This window comes from Eulemur rufifrons, chromosome 8 (assembly GCF_041146395.1).
Source record: "Eulemur rufifrons isolate Redbay chromosome 8, OSU_ERuf_1, whole genome shotgun sequence".
Taxonomy (NCBI): domain Eukaryota; kingdom Metazoa; phylum Chordata; class Mammalia; order Primates; family Lemuridae; genus Eulemur; species Eulemur rufifrons.
In genome coordinates this window covers 60,045,080-60,065,053 of record NC_090990.1, presented here as the reverse complement: position 1 = coordinate 60,065,053, position 19,974 = coordinate 60,045,080, and the positions used below count along the sequence as shown (strand labels likewise).

At 42.0% G+C, this 19,974-nt stretch overlaps 1 protein-coding gene across 1 annotated transcript in view; it reads right to left on the bottom strand.

Annotated features, from left to right (window-relative positions):
- The window catches only part of AK5 (adenylate kinase 5), a 250,772-nt gene that overhangs the window by 52,671 nt on the left and 178,127 nt on the right, over positions 1-19,974 (bottom strand). The window contains exons 9-10 of the mRNA XM_069478103.1: positions 4,935-4,977; positions 2,050-2,094 (exon numbers count right to left, since the gene is read on the bottom strand). Of these exons, the coding sequence (XP_069334204.1) occupies positions 2,050-2,094; positions 4,935-4,977 (88 nt within the window). The remainder of the gene's footprint in view (positions 1-2,049; positions 2,095-4,934; positions 4,978-19,974) is intronic.

Below are 19,974 nucleotides of genomic sequence, written 5' to 3'. Positions count from 1 at the left end.
TCTCTACTAAAAAAAATAGAAAAATTAGTTGGGCGTGGTGGCACGAGCCTGTAGTCCCAGTTACTTGGGAAGCTGAGGCAGAAGGATTGCTTGAGCCGAGCTGGGGCAATGGAGAGAGACTCTGTCTCAGCAAAAAAATAAATAAATAAATAAATTATGTGGAAAGGGGAATATTTGTAATCTGTAGCACAACTGATTTTCCTTTAAAATTATGACATTGAGCTTCTCTTCCATAAGAGATATAAGTAATGCAGCTTTTCTTTCTGAAAAGACTATAAAATGAGTGTGGGCGGAGTCCCTCTAGTTCCCAAGGTTAAGGTCAACAAGAGGCAAGTGGATGAGAAACAGAACTAAGGTAGGTCTCTAGAATTCTCTTGAATTCTGGGCTGTTCTCTCCGCTTCCTCTCACCTCCCATTAATCCCTTCACTGGCCCCATCTCTCCTTTTAGTTCTCTGTTAAATATTATCCCTCAGAGAAGCCTTCCCTGGTCAACCCTCTCTAAAGTAATCACCCAATAGTACCCCAAACATTTGGCCCAGCTTGTTCCCTGTATCGGTTTGTTCTTTCCTTCCTAATACTCCTCACGATTTCAGATATGTTCATTGTCCTCTTCATCTAAGATGGAAGCTCTGTGAATCCTGCTCACTGCCCAGCATGGAGCCAGTATTCAGTAAGTGTCTGTCAGCTGGCTAAATGTGGGAGACGATTGGAGTTCAGGTAACAACACTGCTGAGCAGTGGAAGAGGGGGACCCTGGAATGATGAACTACGGCCATGGACCCTGGTCCCCTCTCTGCCACCAGTTGGGTGAATGACCTTAACGACACCCCTTAACTTCTCTGGGCTTCAGTTTCCTTATCTGACAATGAGGGAAATTTACTCAGAGATTTCCAAGAAGTGCCCTGACTTTAGTATGCAAAATTCTAAGTTTATCTGGTTGTATTTCTGTGGTGTTGACAACCATTTTTTTCCCACTCATTGAGGAGGTACAGACCTTTTCATTATTCCTAAGTATAAATAGATATTTTCTGGAAAATATACAGGTAAGTGTATTAATTTTTTAATATATTTGAATGATTAGAAGAAAAAGTACTAAGTTTTGGGAGGTGCTCTGATAATACTTGTACTCTTTGGTGCATTTTTTTTGAGACAGGGTCTTTCTCTGTCACCCAGGCTAGAGTGCAGTGGTGTCATCATAGCTCACTGCAGCCTCAAACATCTGGGTTCAAGTGATCCTCCTGCCTCAGCCTCCGGAGTAGCTGGGACTACAGGCATGTGCCACCATGCCTGGCTAATTTTTCTGTTTTTTGTAGAGATGGAGTCTCACTATGTTGTTCAGGCTGTCTTCGGTGCATTTTAAACTGCTACACAATGAGTTCCCTTTATTTCCACGAGGAAAACTGGAAATCCACCTCTCACACTCATTAGCTATGTGATCTTAGACAAGTTCTTTAACCTTCCCGAGTCTCAGGTTTCCTGTCTATGTAATAGATACGCAATAGGGATAGACTACCAACCTATAGGATCATGTAAGGATTAAACGAGATAACCTGGAGAACAGTAGGTACTCAGAAAATGTTGGTAAACCCCATAGGTATTTTACCCCACAATTACCAACGAGTTTCACTGTACTGGTGCAAAGAACAAATTAGATTGTTTTCACTAGGTAGCATATAGGGTATGGTATATTTGAATATGTGGTCACTGATGCATTCGGTTTAGGAAGGAAGGGGTCATTGTTCAAACAGAAAAGGTGTGTGTTAGATTTTAACATATGGCATCCTCCTACCCTTATAATGCACTTTATTATTGTAGAGCTAAACTTAAAAGTTTGACATTTCTTAGAGTCCTACTTTTTCTATGCTGAAAAGACAATCCAAAAGCAATAAACTGCATAAATGAAAGCAACAATCTGGAAAACTCAGGGGTGTTATTTTGACTGAAAAAGAGACAAGACTTCAAAACAGCGAGAGAGATGAATAGCCTTTTTTTGCTACCAAGTTCTTATTATTAGCAATTGTATTAGAAAATGCGAGGTCTGTTACTCACCAATTATGAAAATAATTTTACACTTCCTCAAGTCTTCCACGAAGCCTTTAAAGCAAGAATAACTGAAATTATTGGCAAGAAATACTGTATTAAAGCCCTGCTTTTACCCATGTTACATAAAATCCGAAATCCTGTAGTTTTATTTGATAAAAACAGCAATCCCCAACCTTTTTGGCACCAGCGACTGGTTTCATGCAAGACAATTTTTCCACGGACCAGGGTAGGGGGATGGTTTCAGGACGATTCAAGCGCATCACATTTACTGTGCAGCCAAACCTCTCTGCTAATGATAACCTGTATTTGCAGCTGCTCCCCCGTGCTCGCATCACCACCTCAGCTCCACCCCAGATCATCAGGCATTAGATTCTCATCACCTAGTTTACAGTAGGGTTCGAGCTGCTGTGAGAATCTAAAGCTGCCGCTGATTCGAGAGGAGGTGGGGCTGAGGGGGTGACACGAAGATGGGGAGTGGCTGTAAATACAGGTGAAGCTTTGCTGCTGGCCCAGCACTCACCTCCTGCTGTGCAGCCTTGTTCTTAACAGGCCATGACTGACGGGTCTGTGGCCCAGGGGTTGGGGACCACAGGATAAGACACTTGAAGTTGAATAAATGTGTTAATAGGTTACAATTAATAGTCAATTGATGACCATTTCAGCCTTATTCCCAGACCCAGGTAATATATTAATATTTTCATTTTAACATGCACTATAAATTTTAGGTGGTAAGACTGATGTCGTTAAATAGCATGCATTACAAAGAAAGCTAATTTTAAAAATTACTTCTAAATCTTCCTAAGAATCTCAGTGTGGTGTTATTTCACATTTTTAAACATTTGCTAAGCTACCTTTTAATAAAGAGGGCTTAAAATCACAAGTAGAATGTCTGGAAAACAATATTTAAAAAAAATAGTTTCTATTTATAGCAAATAATGTAGTTTTCCATTTAAGGTAGCAATATAAAATTTTCTTTTAAAATAAATGTATTTAAGTAACACTTCATATTTTATGTAGATGATAACTACTTTTGAAAGTTAGATCATTGTTCTGACAGTTATAAAACTTAGTTTTTAGTAAGATTGGGGTGGTTCATTTATATATACAATGCTACATTTTTGTAGGAATCCACAATTAGCTGAGTGAAAGCCTCAACTCTACAGGGAGACAGAGAGAGGGAGCAGGAAAGGAAGAGACAGACAGAGACAGAGAGACAGAGACCAAGCAAACTGGGCATGAAAATTAGGTTGGGGACAGAGATGGGAGAAAGAGCTGGAGGCAGAGGAAAGAAGTGACTTTGAAATCTTTGGAACCATATGTTTTTCACGGCGAAGGATGAATTTTTTTGTTCTTTTTCATCAAATCCAATCTCTTTACAGAGTAGCCCATGGTGACTGGAAAAATCTTATGTTGTCTGGAGTTTTCTATTAAAGATGCACTGGTGTCCCTAACACATGAGACCAGATGGTCATCTCATGTTCTCCGGGCGGGGGGTTTACTTTTGTGAAGCTGAGCAACACTGAATCTATTTGCAAGCTAGGGAAGTGGTCATGGTTGTTAATTAATTTATTTAATTTGACATGGCTATATCCTATTTCAGTTTTAAAAAGTTATTTTTGAATTAATGATGGTACATTCATACAATGTAGTCACTACAAATTAAGTTTATAGAGTTTTTAATGACATGGGAACATATTTATGTTATGATATGTATACGAAATTTGGAGATAATACTTGTGTATACACATTTATTTTCAATTATGTAAAAAAATATATACAGGCAACACACTGGCATGCAATATACTCTAATGTTAACCATGGTAAGTTAAAGCTCATAAGGTTTTAAATGGCTCTTATTTTCTACCTTAAAAACATTTCTACAGTGAGTATGTGTTAATTTTATAACCAGGAAAAAAGAAAACTGTATTAGGCAATCAATCATGCCCTCTCCAGTTGAGACTGAGTTGATTGTTTGCACTTAGCTAAGTGACAGCTAAGTTATAGCTCATATTTCATGGCTCTCTCCATGAATCACCATGATGTCATTTGGTAACTGTTATTTTCACATACTGCTATTGCCATTAGCATCAAATGACACTTTATCTACCGCCTCATGCTCATGGATCAATGCAGGGTTAGCGCTGGGGTTATTTAAAAAGCCAAATCACTTACTTGTATGTGTTCAGAGTCAATACTACAAACATATTTCCATGAACCATATCATAACAACTTTTATTACAGAGTGGAAATGTTAGAAGGTATTTTACCTGGGACAATCATGAACCTTATCTTTTTGGAAAGTCTCAAATTCACATAATTTTATGTTTTCAGCTACACATACAGCTAATTATAGAGGGATTTTTTTTTAGTTTTTCCAAGACTTTTAATATTACAAAAATTACAAGGCTGTATAACCCTGGTGCGTGTTAGATTGGGTCCCAATGGTACAGTGCAGAAAAGTAATTACTATACAGGAAAATGAGTTTTTGTGTTCCTATTAAGTTTGAAGTGTTGAATTAAAGTTAGCTCTCTTTACTGCAAGACTCGTGGGAGCCTGGCTATGCTAACATATATGTGATTCTTCCAATGGGGATAGAATGTTAAGTGTTTCTCAAACATATTTGACCAGAGCATCTTTTCATTGAGCATCTCAGGAGTCATATTCTCTGGGCAGTTAGGAAACACATCTCATAGGGATGCATCCCTTTGGTTCTTTATGTGGACCAAGGCAGGAGAGATCCAAAGAGTCCACTGTTAGTCATGCTCCCTGGCTAAGGGAAAAGTATTTGGTATTGTTGGTATTTTATTTTCTATTAGTTGGTGTTTAATAAAAAAGGCATGCTCAAAGGTATTAAAACGAAAACGTTGGTATGATCAGTAAGGGAACTCACCTCCCATGGTATCCTCTTCAAATACATTTAACTGGTCATCACCCTGTGAAAAAACATCATAATTATCAGATGATAATAATAACAGGTATTGTGCTAAACTCCTGGCCAACATTAACATACTTAAACTTTCAAACAACTCTAAGAGAGAGACACTTCCAAACAATTCTAAGAGGGACGACATTTTACAGATGAAGGAACTGAGAATTCTAGAAGTTGCTGAAGGTCACACAATAGGGAGGGACAGAGCTCAGGTTTAAACCTGGGTCGTCTGTCCCCAGAGTCCACACTCTCTTTTTAACCAGCACAGGAGCCCGCCTCATCATCTTGGTGCACGAGCTATCTGTGGACAGAAAAGCTGGCTTCAAGAGGACAAAACCCTTCAGGATCGGCAGCTTACCGAGAGCTGTGGTCACAGCTGTTTTGAGAATAACTCCATAATTTAAAACTAAGCTTGGCAACTTTTTTCTGTAAAGGGCCAGGTAGTATTTCCAGCATTGTGAGCCACATGGTCCCTGTCGCAACTATTTAACCAGTCACTGGCCATAGCTTGCCAATCCCTGAATCAAAGCATAAAATAAGGGAAGTTGGAGTGACCAGCTTTTACTGATGGCTGCCTTTAAAATTTTCATTTTATTTTTTTAATCAAACAGATGCTCTATTCCTTACAGAATAGTCCATGGTGGTTGGAAAGAAATTCAGAAAAATATTTTATAAAAAGGCATTTGGTGAGAATTCTTATTCCCACCTATGTCTTCATCTGTATCACTTTTCTAATCCCTCACCACTTATAGGTAACCACTTACAGAAATTTCTTTCAAGGTGCATAAAAGACAACTTCCAGGGATACACTTGAATGTAAATATATATATATACATATTTTTTTTTTTTTTTTTGAGAGACAGTCTCGCTCTGTTACCCAGGTGGAAGTGCAGTGGCCTCATCATAGCTCACTGTAACCTTAAGCTCCTGGGCTCAAGTCATCCTCCTGCCTCAGTCTCCCAAGAAGCTGGGACTACAGGTGTGTGCTACCAGGCCCAGCTAATTTCTCTATTTCTTTGTAGAGCCAGGGTCTTGCTCTTGTTCAGGCTGGTCTCAAAGTCCTGGCCTCAAGCTGTCTTCCTGTCTTGGCCTCCAGAGTGCTAGGATAACAGGTGTGAGCCACTGCATCTGGCCTAACTATTAATATATATTCTTATGATCTCCACTTCTTACACACAAAAGTATCACACTTCTATTGTACATACATATGGGTTTATGATATAATACTATTCTATAAAATACTGTTCTTCCACTTGCTTTTTCACTTATCAATATATCCTGGAGAACTTTCTGTATCAGTACAGAATGTTATGGGCTGCACAGTATTCTATTGTATGGATGGCACCATAGTTGATTTTTTTTTTAACTAGTCCTTTATTGATGGACTATTGAGTTGTTTCCAGTCTTTGACTATTTTGGAAAAAGTGGCACAGTGAATAGATTTACATAAATGTCATTTCATACACCTATTTCTGTAGGCTAAATTCTAAGAGAGGGTACAGCCTGGCCAAAGAGTAAATGTATCTATGATTTTGACAGATTTTTGCCAAACTGCTCCCCATAGAGGTTGTACCATTTTGCAGGGACAGCCTCTGGCTGGGGCTTTACACCAGCCTCTTGCCTCTAATTCACTTTGATGCGAGAGTCAGTTAAATGAGGTTGTTTGGCTGCATTAACGCTCTCTTGAGGTAAACTGCCCTTAAAGCACTTGTTTAAGGACAGTCTTGCCATCCTTTTTAGAACATACACCTTCAGGGCAATTTTACTGCTTGTCTTCTTAGATTTGCCTGTGTATCCAGAGCTATTCCATGTGAGAGAAGAGTTCTTCAATGGAGTGGTCATTCAGGGACATGTTTACATTAATTAATTCTCTTCCAAGATTAGAAAAAAACATGAATTACTCCTCAGTGAACACCCCCACCTCCTCCCCCCCATCCGCCCTCCCACTTCCCTTCCTGAAATCAGTGCATTTCAGAGCTGGGCGTATAGGGACCAGCTAATCCAATCCTGCCTCCCCACTCTCCCATTTTACAGATGAGGAAACTGATATTTAGAGAGGTCACGTGAAGGGCCCAAAGCCATGTCATCATGTCCTTAGTGAGGTTACGGATGGGCTGAGACCACACTGCGTAGCTTTTACAGATTTAATCCAGTAAGTGCAGTGGTGTCCTCCTCCCCCACCCCCACCTCCGCTCACCTGGCCAGGGCACCCATCCCCCAGCTGCTGCTGAGGGCTCACGGCAGTCTAGGCCGCTGCTTCAGCTGGGATGACTCCATGAAAGCCCAGGCGAATGGGATATTTGGAAGGTGCTATTTTCCAATGATTTTCAATAAACTTCATGGTTCCAATGTGAATCTTTTGTAAATAAAATTAATCTGGTATCTTACACTTACACACACACACACACATACACACACAGAAAAGCTAGCGGTGAATGGCAAACAGTTCTGGCTTTGGTGAAAAAGATGCTAAAGAGGCTAAGAGGCACTAAAGCTTGTTTCTTTTCAAGTGCTAGGTGTGTTCTGCATGAAAGGCATTAACTTCAGAACGTCGACTGGACAAGGAGCAAAAGGTAGTGAGTGGGCTTATTCAGGAAACACCTGATAAGGGGTTTACACCCAGCTTCTCTGCAGCTGCATCTTCAGTGAGGCACAACCTGAGAAAACTCAACCCATTAACCACCGGGTCCCACTCCGTGTGCCTGTGGGCGCTTCTTGGTGTTACCAAGTGATGTGATTGGATGTGACTTTCCGTCCAGTCAGACCTTTGTCACCTTACGTCTGCAGTATGGAGCTAGGCTTTGTGTGTACAATGGTGACTTTCCACAGTACTGAACTAGGTTTTGGGGGCATGAAATGGGATACTACCTCTTCTGAACTAAAAGGGACAGTATAAATCCAGGCACAGATTTTATGTGAATGCCATTTATGACCCACAAGTATGGAGCCAAGACACAGCGTGCGATGATGTGATTAATACTGGTAAAGGTGGGAAAAGCTGCAGCAAAGCCACCACCACAAAAAGACAATCTCAGGTTGCTACAACTTTTTGATGCTGCATATTGGGTAACATGTTAGCAATTAATGGGGAGAAATCTAGAATCCTATTGAAGGGACATATTCAAAACCTCAAGATGGGATTAGTGGCTTTGTGGGACACTGCAGATTTTGATAACAGATTTGTTTTGTCTCTATTCCTCATTTTCCAGTCAACCCAGAGCCATAAGGAGAACAAAAGTAATCCACACTCAACTTTATTTCCCTACATGGACACATAGGCAACAAGAAACTGCTTTTGCAAGGCTGGATTCTGGAACCATTATTTGTAGAAAGCGCAACTAATTGGGGTGTGTGTGTTTTCCTTTAGGCTCAGAGTGCACATCATCACCACTTTAAAATGTGGTTGTCTTGGCTGGGTGCAGTGGCTCATGCCTGTAATCCCGGTGCTTTGAGAGGGAGGTGGGAGGATCACTTGAGCCCAGGAGTTTGAGATCAGCCTGAGCAACACAGTGAGACTCTGTCTCTACAAAAAAATAAAAACATTAGCTGGGCATGATGGCAGGCACCTGTGGTTCTAGCTACTCGGGAGGCTGAGGCAGGAGAATCACTTGAGCTCAGGAGTTGGAGGCTGCAGTGAGCTATCATTAGGCCACTGCACTCCAGCCCCAGTGACAGAGTGAGACCCTGTCTCACCAAAAAAAAAAAAAAAAAAGATGTGATTGTCCAGTCCCAGCCGTTCCCAATTCTTTGAATTATTGAATTTTAGGTGGGGGAAATCAAAACAGAACAACTTACCATCACAGATGGGTCACCAATTTTAAGAAACTATTAATATGTTCTTCAACCTGCTTTGATTACAGCATAGTGGGTGCTCCTGGTGACAGGACCAATTTCATGTGGCTTTGCCACAAGCAGATAGCTATTTCAATAGTGCTTTACAGCTCTGAGGGCCTGCTTGCAGATACGCTCTCACTGGATCCTCCCTGCGACCCTGTGGATGCAGAATCTGTCACTGAGGCTCTGAGGTGCCACACGATGGGGATGTGCCTGAGCTTCCCATGTCCAAGAGGTGGGCTGAGCTTTCAGCTCCGCTCTCTGACGCTAACCTCTGCTTCCTCAGCACCATCCTCTTATTGCTATCGAAGGTGGGAATGTTTTCACATATTCCTACTGTTCTTCCTTAATTAAACCGTTTTGGTTTTTAAAAACATTTTTGGGGGCCGTGAAATTAAAGTTCTCCAGGGGAGAAGAAAGAAGTAGGTCATTTTGGGGATGTCTTCCTAGTTCATAGAAAGTTGTTCGTATTAACCAGTGGTGTGTGTTTCATGTTATAAAAATATGTATGGCTTCCTATGGCATTATGAGAAAGGAGCATACTTAACAATAAAATATTACACCTAAAATAATTTTTTTGCTCTAAAATTCACAATGAGGCAAAAAAAAAAATTTTTTTTTTCTCTGACACTGAACACGGATAACAACTTCAAAATTAAAAAAAAAAAAAGGATTTCAAAGAGATTCCCTAGGTTCTGAGACAATGTGAGGAGTAGCCCATTCCAATTTTTTTTTTTCTTTTTTTTACTGCAACTAATTCTGAGCAGATAACCCACATTCTAGAAGAATCATGAACCATGAAATGCTAGCACATGAGGATTTTCCTAGATTTCTATTTAAATTGGCCTAGTGGCTCATGTCTCTGTTTATAAAGAAGTAACAGCAGGGTGGTAGAGCCCAAAAATGTCCTGTAGTTCATGGAAAAGTTCACTTCACTGAGGAGCAGAATCTTAAAATGATAGAATAATAATTTAAAAAGAACCACCAAAAAGAGACCAGGCTATTTCCCCATCTTGTAATCTGAAAGTGATTTTTTTTTTTATTCTTTCCTCATGTCTGTTTAAAAAAAAAGCAAACAATTCACACACAATTTTTTTTTTTTTTTTTTTTGGTGGGATAGACATGGTCTCACTTGGCTGCACAGGCTAGATGAAGTCGTGCCCTCATAGCTCACTGCAACCTCACATTCCTAGGCTCAAGCCATCCTCCTGCCTCAGCCTCCCAAGTAGCTAGGACTACACAGGCATGCATCACCACACCCAGCCAATATTTTATTTTTTGGTAGAGATGGAGTCTTGCTATGTTGCTCAGGCTGGTCTCAAATCCTGGCCTAAAGTTGTCCTCCCACCTTGCCTTCCCAAAGTGCTGGGATTACAGATGTGAGCCACTGTGCTTGACTCATAAAGAATTTTAAAAAAATGATTACCAGAACTAATATTTAGGTAGTATTTAGAGTGTTTTCAACATGTACAAATCTCACCTGATCTCAGAAAAACACTAACAAGTAGGCAAGTTTGATAGTTTCCATTTTTCAGATGAGGAAACTGAGGTTCAGAAGGCTTATGTGACTTGTGCAGGTTGGGCTCCCTTACTCCCAAGCTGGTCTTCAGCCTCCCTCCTGCTGCTCCAAATGGAATGAGATGACACACTTGTGTATCAAGCGCAGGATGACAGAGTATAGCGAGTGAGGAGGGGCGTCACTATAAATGCTCTTGCACCACGTGAGTAGAAACAAAGATGAATTCATTTGTTAAGAGAGGCACTGCTGCTGCCTCATGCTTAGCAAATGATCTGAAAGTGAATTTTACAAGTTTTACTGGTAAACTATGAATGAAGTTTCAAAATCCCTTGTACCTTCAGCAGAATATTGGAAAATGGAAACATAACTGCATTTTATCAGAAGGGATCAGAAATGAAACCAGTCCTTGAAAATGTTTTGAGTGTTTACAGTTCTTTTCTAAATCATTTAAAGTAATGGGCAATTTGAAAAAAAGCGTACGGGAAGTGGTACGTAATTTGGTTACACCCAAGAATTTATTCTGCTCAAGTCCCATTTCTCATTCACTGAAGTACATGCAATTAGAGGCCTGCTTGCTATGGAAGTACTTACATAATTGAGTAAACAAGGATTAAAAAATACAGTGGACGCTGGGCTAACCTTTTCTAGTTGCATTAAATTGCAGGTTCTCTACATGAACTGCTTTAAACAGTGGTTTACAGATCCAGTTCTCTAGGAGGAATGGTATTTTTCTTCTTTTATGTATAAATTGAAATGTTGGTGTCTCTAATGGGAAATTTTAAAGAAAAAAATTTTTTTCTCACTGCTTTCCTATAAGTTCCTATTTTTACCACCTCAAATACGTGTCCAACTCAACTCTCTGCTAGAATTATGAAAGAAACACTTTGATCTTCTCTTTCTACACCAAATGTGGCACCATTGCTAGCCAGGGCTCTGTGAGGCTGGTGGTTTAAAGGAAGGGGCAAAGTTCCCATTCTGATCCTTTTTCATCTAAAGTTAATGTTGGCCATAGAGTCACCTCTCACCGGTTTCTTACCAAGGCTAGTGAGAGGTGACTCTATGGCCAACATTAACTCCTTGTTTTCCAATTCCTTGTAAAACAGAAATAAGTGGCAAAGCTTAGCTTCAACCACTAGGAATTACAGAGCATATATACACTCTTAGCAAAATGGAAAATCAGACCAATTATAATGTTAGAATAAAACACACTGTATGTATATTCACATGTTTTTCAGGGGGAAAAGGATGACCCAGAGGCAGCGTCCTTTGTCCCACCATCTTTCTTTAAAAAGGAAGTAAGACTGGGAGAAGGTAGGTGTGGATGAAGGACTCAAGGGGCTCTGGCAGCTCCTCCTCCATTCCATTCCCTTCTGAGTTCCTCCGCTCCTCACGGTTGTACCCTAATGCCCTCTCTGCAGCCTCAGGCACTTCTTGATTACCGCTATGGTAGACGCAACAAACGGCTTTCCACGGGCCACTCCCGAATCTATAATAGTCCAGCTCTGACCTGGACTTTCATTACGCCTTGACTTGGATGTGTGTTCAGTTCCCTGAGGCTCTAGAGGGTAAAACTGAGTGGGGAGTGGGACAGGGTTAGTTAGTGGCCGTGGGACATAGAGCCAAGGTAGAGGGAAGGACAACATTCAGGCTGGAGTTGGGAATCAAAGAGGCAGGTCAAAAGAAATGTTCTTCCCACCAGAAACAATATCTAGGCCTGAGGTGATGGGGCTTTAATCAGAGTCTGCAAGTCTGAGAAGGGCCCAGGGGGAGACAGCCTGGAGAGAGTGCTGAGCAGTTGCTATCTACAACTTGTATCAAGTTCATGCTGTTTTGTCCACGCTAGTTAAGATAAACTCTACATGAGATAAATGAGTCAATTAATCTTCCCAGAACTTGACCCCTTTGCTCTGGCCTCTGGACCTCTGCTTATGTTTGCCCAGCCTGGAATGCCTTCCTTTGCCGTAAGTTTGTTTACGTTCTGCCCCTTCTTCTACCCCCTCTCCTCCCGAGCCTTCGCCAGTCACTGCTCCCTCAGCAAACTCCCAGTGCATCATCCATTTGGCCCAGAGCATGTGTGAGTGGTAATAACAGCAATAAGAGCAGGGAACACTTTTGGAGCACTTGCTGTATGCCAGGCACAATGCTAAGCACTTTATGAGATGATCTCATTTAAGTGTATTGTTATTTAACTTTCTATGTATACGATTCACTTTTCCTATAACCCCCTCAAAGACAGGGCTGTCTTTTACCTTTCTGCACCACAATGACTAACATAGAGATGTGCTAAGTAAATATTTGTAAATAATGATTATAATAAGAAAGTAAGGCCAGGCGCGGTGGCTCACACCTGTAATCCTACCACATTGGGAGGCCAAGGTGGGAGGATTGCTTGAGGCCAGGAGTTCCAGACCAGCCTGAGCAACATAGTGAGACACCTGCCTCTACAAAAAATAGAAAAATTAGCTGGGCATGGTGGTGCATGCCTGTAGTTCCAGCTACCAGGGAGGCTGAGGCAGGATGAATGCTTGAGCCCAGGAGTTCAAGGCTGTAGTGAGGTGTGATAAAGCTACTGTACTCTAACTCAGGCAACAGAGCAAGACTCTGTCAATCCATCCATCAATCAATCAATAAATATAAAATAAGAAGAAGAAGACAGGTTTTTTTTTTTTTCCAAAATATGGTAAGGGTAGTCAGGTAGATGACACAATCAGATTTCTCCAAAAGGAAGAAGGGCAGAAGCAATATGAGGAAGAAAGGTCTAACTCTTTAAGGTCCACAGCTGTCCAATCGTGGAAAGGTTGATTTGTAAGAGCCCCCAGCATAACAGGTATTCACGCAGAGGCAGAATAACTATTCGTCATTGAAGAGATTCTTAGACCTTGTAGAAGGCTAGAGCTCTCTAAAGAAGCTTCCAATGCCAAGATTCTACTGTTCATTCAACAGTTCTATGACTATTTATTGAGTTCTGTGGTAAACAGAATAATAACCCCACTCCCAAGATGCCCATGTCCTAATCCTTGGAACCTGTGAATATGTTACCTTACATGGCAAAAAGGACTTTGCCGATGTGACTAAGTTAAAATCTTGAGATGGGGAGATCATCCTGGATTATCCAGATGGGCCCAATATAATCATCGGGGTCCTTATAAGAAAGAGGCAGGAGGGTCAGAGTCAGAGGAGGTGTGATGCTGGAAGCAGGGTGAGGATGATGCCACTGATGGAAGGGCCACAAGCCAAGGAATGTGGGCAACTTCTAGAAGCTGGAAAAGGCAAGGATATGGATTTGCCCTTAGAGCTTCCAGAAGGAAATGCAATCTTGCTGACACCTTGATTTTAGCCCAGGGAAACTCATTTTGGACGCCTGACTTCCAGAACCATAGGATAATAAAGTTGTGTCCTTTTTATCCACCAAGTTTGTGGTGATTTGTTATAGCAGTAATAGGGAATACACACAAACTTCCGCTATACCCTAGCACTCTTCCCGGTGCTGGGAACGTAACAGTGAGCAGTCAGTTCTGACTCACTGAGTATATGAGGTATTTGAGTGTGTGCCAAAACAAAGGTTTGCAAATGAACTTTATCCATGGAAGCTTTTATTCAAACAGAATTTCATATGGAAGCCTAATATCTAAAACAGACAGGAATGGAGGTACTATCAGTGAAGGTGGAATGGGAGGCTCCAGAGCTCTTCCAGGCCCCCCCATCTGCCTCCCTCGATGATGTCTTTGGCAGACACTCTTGGATGCCTAGTCAGCAGCCTCCTCCCTCTTTTCTTGCACATAGAGCCCACTTGCCCTTTTGGATGCTGAAGATGCCAGATCCTTGCTTTCTCATCCTCCTTTGCATTGTGGGTATGGGTTTGTGACCAAATCTGGGCCAAGAGGTTGCGAAAAGCAATACTTTGGTGCACTTTATGAGAAAGATGTTTTCCCTATTAAAAAAGAGAGACACACATGGGGAGGGTCAGCCTCACTCTCCCACTCTAGCTTTTTAAGTGGTTGTGCGAGATGCCACATTTGGAGCCACCACCGCCACCTTGCGACCTGGAAGGGAGGCATTGCCTGTGTGCTAAGGAGGGCAGATAGGAAAGAGGGAAACAGCCTGGGTCCTGTGTGACTTTGTGCCACTGCTGGACTAACCCTGGCACCATCTACCTCTGGACTGTGGATAAAGGAGAAAACATCTTTAATTGATTGTGGTCATTTCAGTTAGGTTACTTGCAAGTGGCAACAAGCTCACTGAATCCCGTTGAACTTATTCAAAATTGCAAAATCCTTGCTTAGTGAATAATGGTGCGAATATACAGAATTTCATTTTTTGCCTACATTTAAAAGGCATTTGTCATTAATTTAATAAAAAAGTTATTAAGGGTTAAGAATATTTGGAATCCATAACCTAAAATCAGCATGTTTTTAGAGCTTTTGGAGAACTCAGTATTCTCCCAAGAATCTGGCCACTGTACAAGACCCAACAACATTCAATGCTCCTACAGAGCGTAGCATGTGCTGAAACTGGAAATCTTCTAATTTCCAGGAAGGATGCTTTGTTGCGGTTATTCTTGCTTTTTCATTACTAATTAGGACTACTTTATCTTCACTATTATCAACTTAATTTGTTGTGGGCTGTTTACTTAATGCCACCCTATGTGACAATACTTCCTTTGTATCAACGATCTTTGGGGATAAGCTTTAAGATCCCCAAGTTCTATAGACAAACCTCCATACTACCCCAGGCACAGAAGCTATGTCTCTAATCAGCCCCGGTGTGCTGGGGCAGCGAAGGTCAGTGCTATCGCACCGTTATAGTTTTCAGGGAAAAGTACCAACAGGTGGAGTAGGTGGGCAGTGGATACAATAAAAAAAGCATTTCAATGCATCCTAAATCCTAAACTAATGTTTCCATCATCATACGATATTGGTTATAATAACAATCACTACAGTTACTAAGTATCATCTCATTTAATTTGCTCACTGCAGCAGCCTGCTGAAGGAGATGTTACTGTCCTTACTTTACTTACTTGAAGCTGTGTCTTGGAGGTAATGGGATGTGCCCCAGTCGTAGAGCTGGAAAGTGTGTGAGCAGGGCTTTGAATTCAGGTCTAATTCCAAAACCTGGGCACCAACTTTTTAAACTATCTTCTAAATGTGCCATTAAAGTAAGAAAATTCAAAGTCATGAAGACAAATCATGGGGACTCGGTTGTGTTTGTGTTCATAAGGTATTTTTTTCCTTACAAATTCAAAACTGTATTAGAATTATCAAATATACACTAAACTGTTTGTCAAATAAATATATTCTATTGAAAATAGTTTTTACCTATACATATTGACCCCCCTAAAATACTTAAATAAAATTTCTGGTCCTGTGCTTCCAATATATTTTGTCTTCTTTTTTTTCACGCATGCAGTAGGTGCACAAGCACTGCTGGAAAAAGGATGTATTAGTTGCTGAACTCCCAGCAGGTACTGCAGCAGATGCTTTCAAAGCTATCTCATTATTCCCATGCTAATATCACTAGGTAGGACTTTACTATCCTTCATTTATAAGTGCGAAAATTAAGGCTATTAATATTTTACTTTATAGTTTTACCTACCTTAAGGAGAGGAATAAGGCACATCGGTAGCTAAAAAAAGTTTTGTCCTTTTCTGCACCATTGTACCAAGCAGTCTGTGGTCAATCAATGGCTACTGTGGCCTCAGGTTTTCAGCTTTCCCTGTACTCATGCCCCCTACAATGTCACTCTGCAGATCCACTCATCCAGAGGGGAGTACTTTTCCCCACTTTTGAACCTGTGCCCTTCTTGTGACTTGCTGCTCAGCCAATAGAATGAGGAAGATGTTACAGTGTGCCAGTCCCAAGGCTGTACTTCAAGAATTTTGTAAGCTTCCTCCCTTCTTGGGCCCCTGTCACTGCCACAGAACTTGAGCACGAGAGACCACGTGGAGCAGAGTTTGGGTCATACCAGCTGAGGCTATGCCCAGACCAGTGAAGTCCTGGCTGACACAGCCGCTGACCACATACATCAGTAAGGATTTTATCAGAGAAACAGAACCAGTTGTCTACTTATGTCTGTGTCCATAGTTATATCTACGAGATTTATTGACATAAACTGGCTTACACAATTGTAGGGGTTGGTCAGGCGAGCCTGAAATCAACCTGGCAGGCTGGAAACTCCTGGGCAAGAGCTGACGCTGTGGGCCACGTGCAAAATTCCCTCTTCCTCTGGGAAACCCCACTTTGGCTCTTCAGGCCTTTCAATTGAGTGGATGAGACCCAACGGGGTTATCGGGGATAATCTCCTTTACTTAAAATCAACTGATTATAGCTATTAATCACATCTATATGACACCTTCACAGCAATACCGAAATTAGTATTTGATTAAATAACTAGGTACTATAGCTTAGCAAAATTGACACATAAAACTGGCCATCACCCTGTGAATATGTGAGTGAGCTGCGATCAGCTAAGCCCAGCCTAGATCGGTGGAACAGCCCAGCCAACCCTAGTTTCTCAAGAGAAATAATCAACATTGTTTTAAGCAACTAAATTCTAGGCAGTGACACAGCAACAGTTAACTATACACAGCACTTCTTATTTTGAAACGATACGTGAAAATCATTTAGTCAAAGGACTTTTACCTTTTCCATTTTGGCTCTCTGCTATAGTTTTCCCAAGGCAATGCAGAAGACAGCTATCAGGATGGCTAACAGAGTGACCTGGCCTAGCTCTGTGCCTTCTGGAAATGTGTTGAATTTGAAAGCCAGCCTTCATTGCTCGTCTTTGTCTGAAAACTCTCAGCACAAAGCTTCAAAGCAGGTAAAGAGAAATATTCTACTGTCTTTTGAAAAGCCTTTAGCAAAGAGCATTTGGAGAATATTTAAATGGCACGATGACATCATCTGGCAAAGTACACATTCAGCCTGGTACCAAAACACAAACAGATGCAGGAGCCAAGGAAACTGGCCTGCTCTTTTCTACTTCTGAAAGTCCCGCATATATGATGCGGTAACCAAGAAAGAAAACCACCACCAAATGTGGAAATAAAAGAGGCTCAGGTAAGGCAGCCTGCATGAGGGTTAACCCTTAAAAACTGGGACATTCAAAATGGAGGGGTGGACCCCTGCCACGGAGCAAATGCAGCCCTTTCCCCATGGCTTGAAGCTGGAGGACTGCCCCCAAGGCACAGCTGTCACGTACAGCTCTGTGGTTGTGCACTGCACAAATATTCTTAGCTAAGAGGCTGAGTAGAGATTGAATCCACTCACCAACCTGTGTGTCTCCACAGATGTATCTGCCTAGAGGGGGTCTTTTTTTCTAATTTGTACAAACCTACCACATGGGCTAGCAGTGGCCTGCCTTGGGGTGAAGTTTTATCAATTTTTTCCATACTAAATATTCAGAATAGAAAAATAAAGGGAGTATAAGAGAAAGAAGCAAAGCAGAGTTTTACAGCTTTTGCAAGTGCCACTTCCATGGTTTCACCATGGTGCAACCCCCCCCCCCCCAGTTTGAATAAACATGCTTTCCATTTATAAGCCCAGGGCCTTGCTACACTATTGTGGTCCCAGGCCAGGCCTCTGAACTCCCCTGTGACCCAACCTCAGCACTCACGCCCCTCCTCTGAAAACATTCCAGAGTGGCCACCGCTGTTCTCTGCCTCCTTTGCTGACTCATGATAGGGGCATCACCATCCCTTTCCCACTTACGTGATGACGCTCTTGGGAGGACCGGATAAGGTATGAGGAGAAAGGGACGATATAAATGCAGAGTGTGCTTCCTGTTTATGAAACCACTCCACCTCGGGAGGGGCCAGGCCTGGCCTTCTCAGACACACCTTATGAGTTCAGAGTGGCCTCTTCCTCTGAAGTTGCAAGATCCAAAACTTTAAAGAACCATGGCAATGTTCCACAGGGTGGAATCAATCCTTCTCATCAATGCCTTTTCATGTCTCCTCTTTATTAAAAGTACTAAAATTAAAGAATTAAAAGCCCTAAAGAGGAGTAAATATGGAGAAGACTTTGCCATGGATTTGATACATTAGTATTTATTTAGAAAAAAATCAGGCATGGAATTCCCATGTGTGAACTAAGTGGTCTATAAAATAATTATGGTATGCTGAAAATGACTTACACCTTTGAACATCAGCTTCACAGAAGCACATTTATAAATCATCAGCTTTGGACCCCCAACATGTTTTCCCTGCTCTCATTCTCCTCGTTACTGTGCAGCACGCCCCGAGCAGAAAAGACATCTAGAGGGTGGAAGAGGGATGCTGGTTGTTGTGAATATGCTCCTCACAGGAACCCCGTGAAGGAGTAATCAGGAGCCTCCATTCTACAAGGAAGGAAAGTGAGGCTCGGGAGGGTGTGACACAGTGTCCGATGTCACACCGCTGGCATGTTGGAGAGCTGACGCCTGAACCAGGGGATTGGACTCCAAAGACTCCCCAGCTTTTTCTTATCCATGAATGAATAAATGAGGAAACTTCATACTATTTTCTACACATCAGTATGTTAATACATATTTGGGGAGAGCTACGGTTTGTTCCATGTCCACATCTAAGTTAATGTGGTCCCACAGAAGCCACTGTATTTTCTTTGGATATCAATGTCTTGTATTTATATGGTGCTTTACACAGTAGAGAATATTTGCATTTCTACTACCTGCAATGCAGTGTGGTATGTTAGAAAAAGCACTTGACCTCTAAAAACCTAGGTGCTATGGTTTGAATGTTTTTGTCCCCTTCAGGTGTTGGAAACTTAATCCCCGATCACGAGGGCTCCTCCCTTATGAATAGGTTATTGTGACTATGAAAAGGGCTTGTGGATGTAGGTTCTCTCTTGCTCTTCTGCCTCCCACCATGTGAGGATGGAGCAAGAAGGCCTTCACCAGATGCCGGCACCTTCATCTTGGACTTCCCAGCCTCCAGAACTGTGAGAATTAAATTTTTGCTCTTTATAAATCACCCAGTCTGTGGTATTGTTCCAGCAGCACAAAATGGACTATGGATACTGGGTCTGGGTCCAAACTCTGCTCTGTGCTTTTGGTAACATCAGCAAGGCCTTTGTTCAACACTGAGGGCCTGTCAGGTACCACGCCCCGGGCTGGGGGCACAATGGCAGGCAAACAAACACAGCCCCTCTCCTCATGGGGTTGGTGCCTGGTTGACTGATATTAGGTAACCATGTAAGTAATATATATTAAATATGCATGTGTATAAAGTATAGGGTTCTAGGAAAATTAAAACAGGAGCTCTGATCTGGACTGGGCTGGAGTGTGGACTCTAAGTTGGCCAAGTGGGGAAGGCAAGGAAGGGGAGGGCGGGTGGGGAAAGACAACCATGTCCCAGGAAGAACACTCAGCTGATGCAAAGGCCAGAAGGAGGAGCACTCACCTTAGAGAAGCTGACGGCAAGCCAGGGAGGCTGGGCTCAGACCGCTGAGAGGGTGGTGCACTGAGGGTCAGGCAGAGCCTCATGGGCTGTGGGGAGGGGCTCAGGTTTTATCCCAAGAGCAATGGCAAGAAAGACATCAGAGGGCTGTAATCTGGGAAGTGACTTGATCAGTTTTGTGCTTTTTATAAAGACCACTCTAGATTCTGTGTAGAGCATGGCCTGGAGGTTTCCTTTGGTCTAAAGTGGAGAGAACA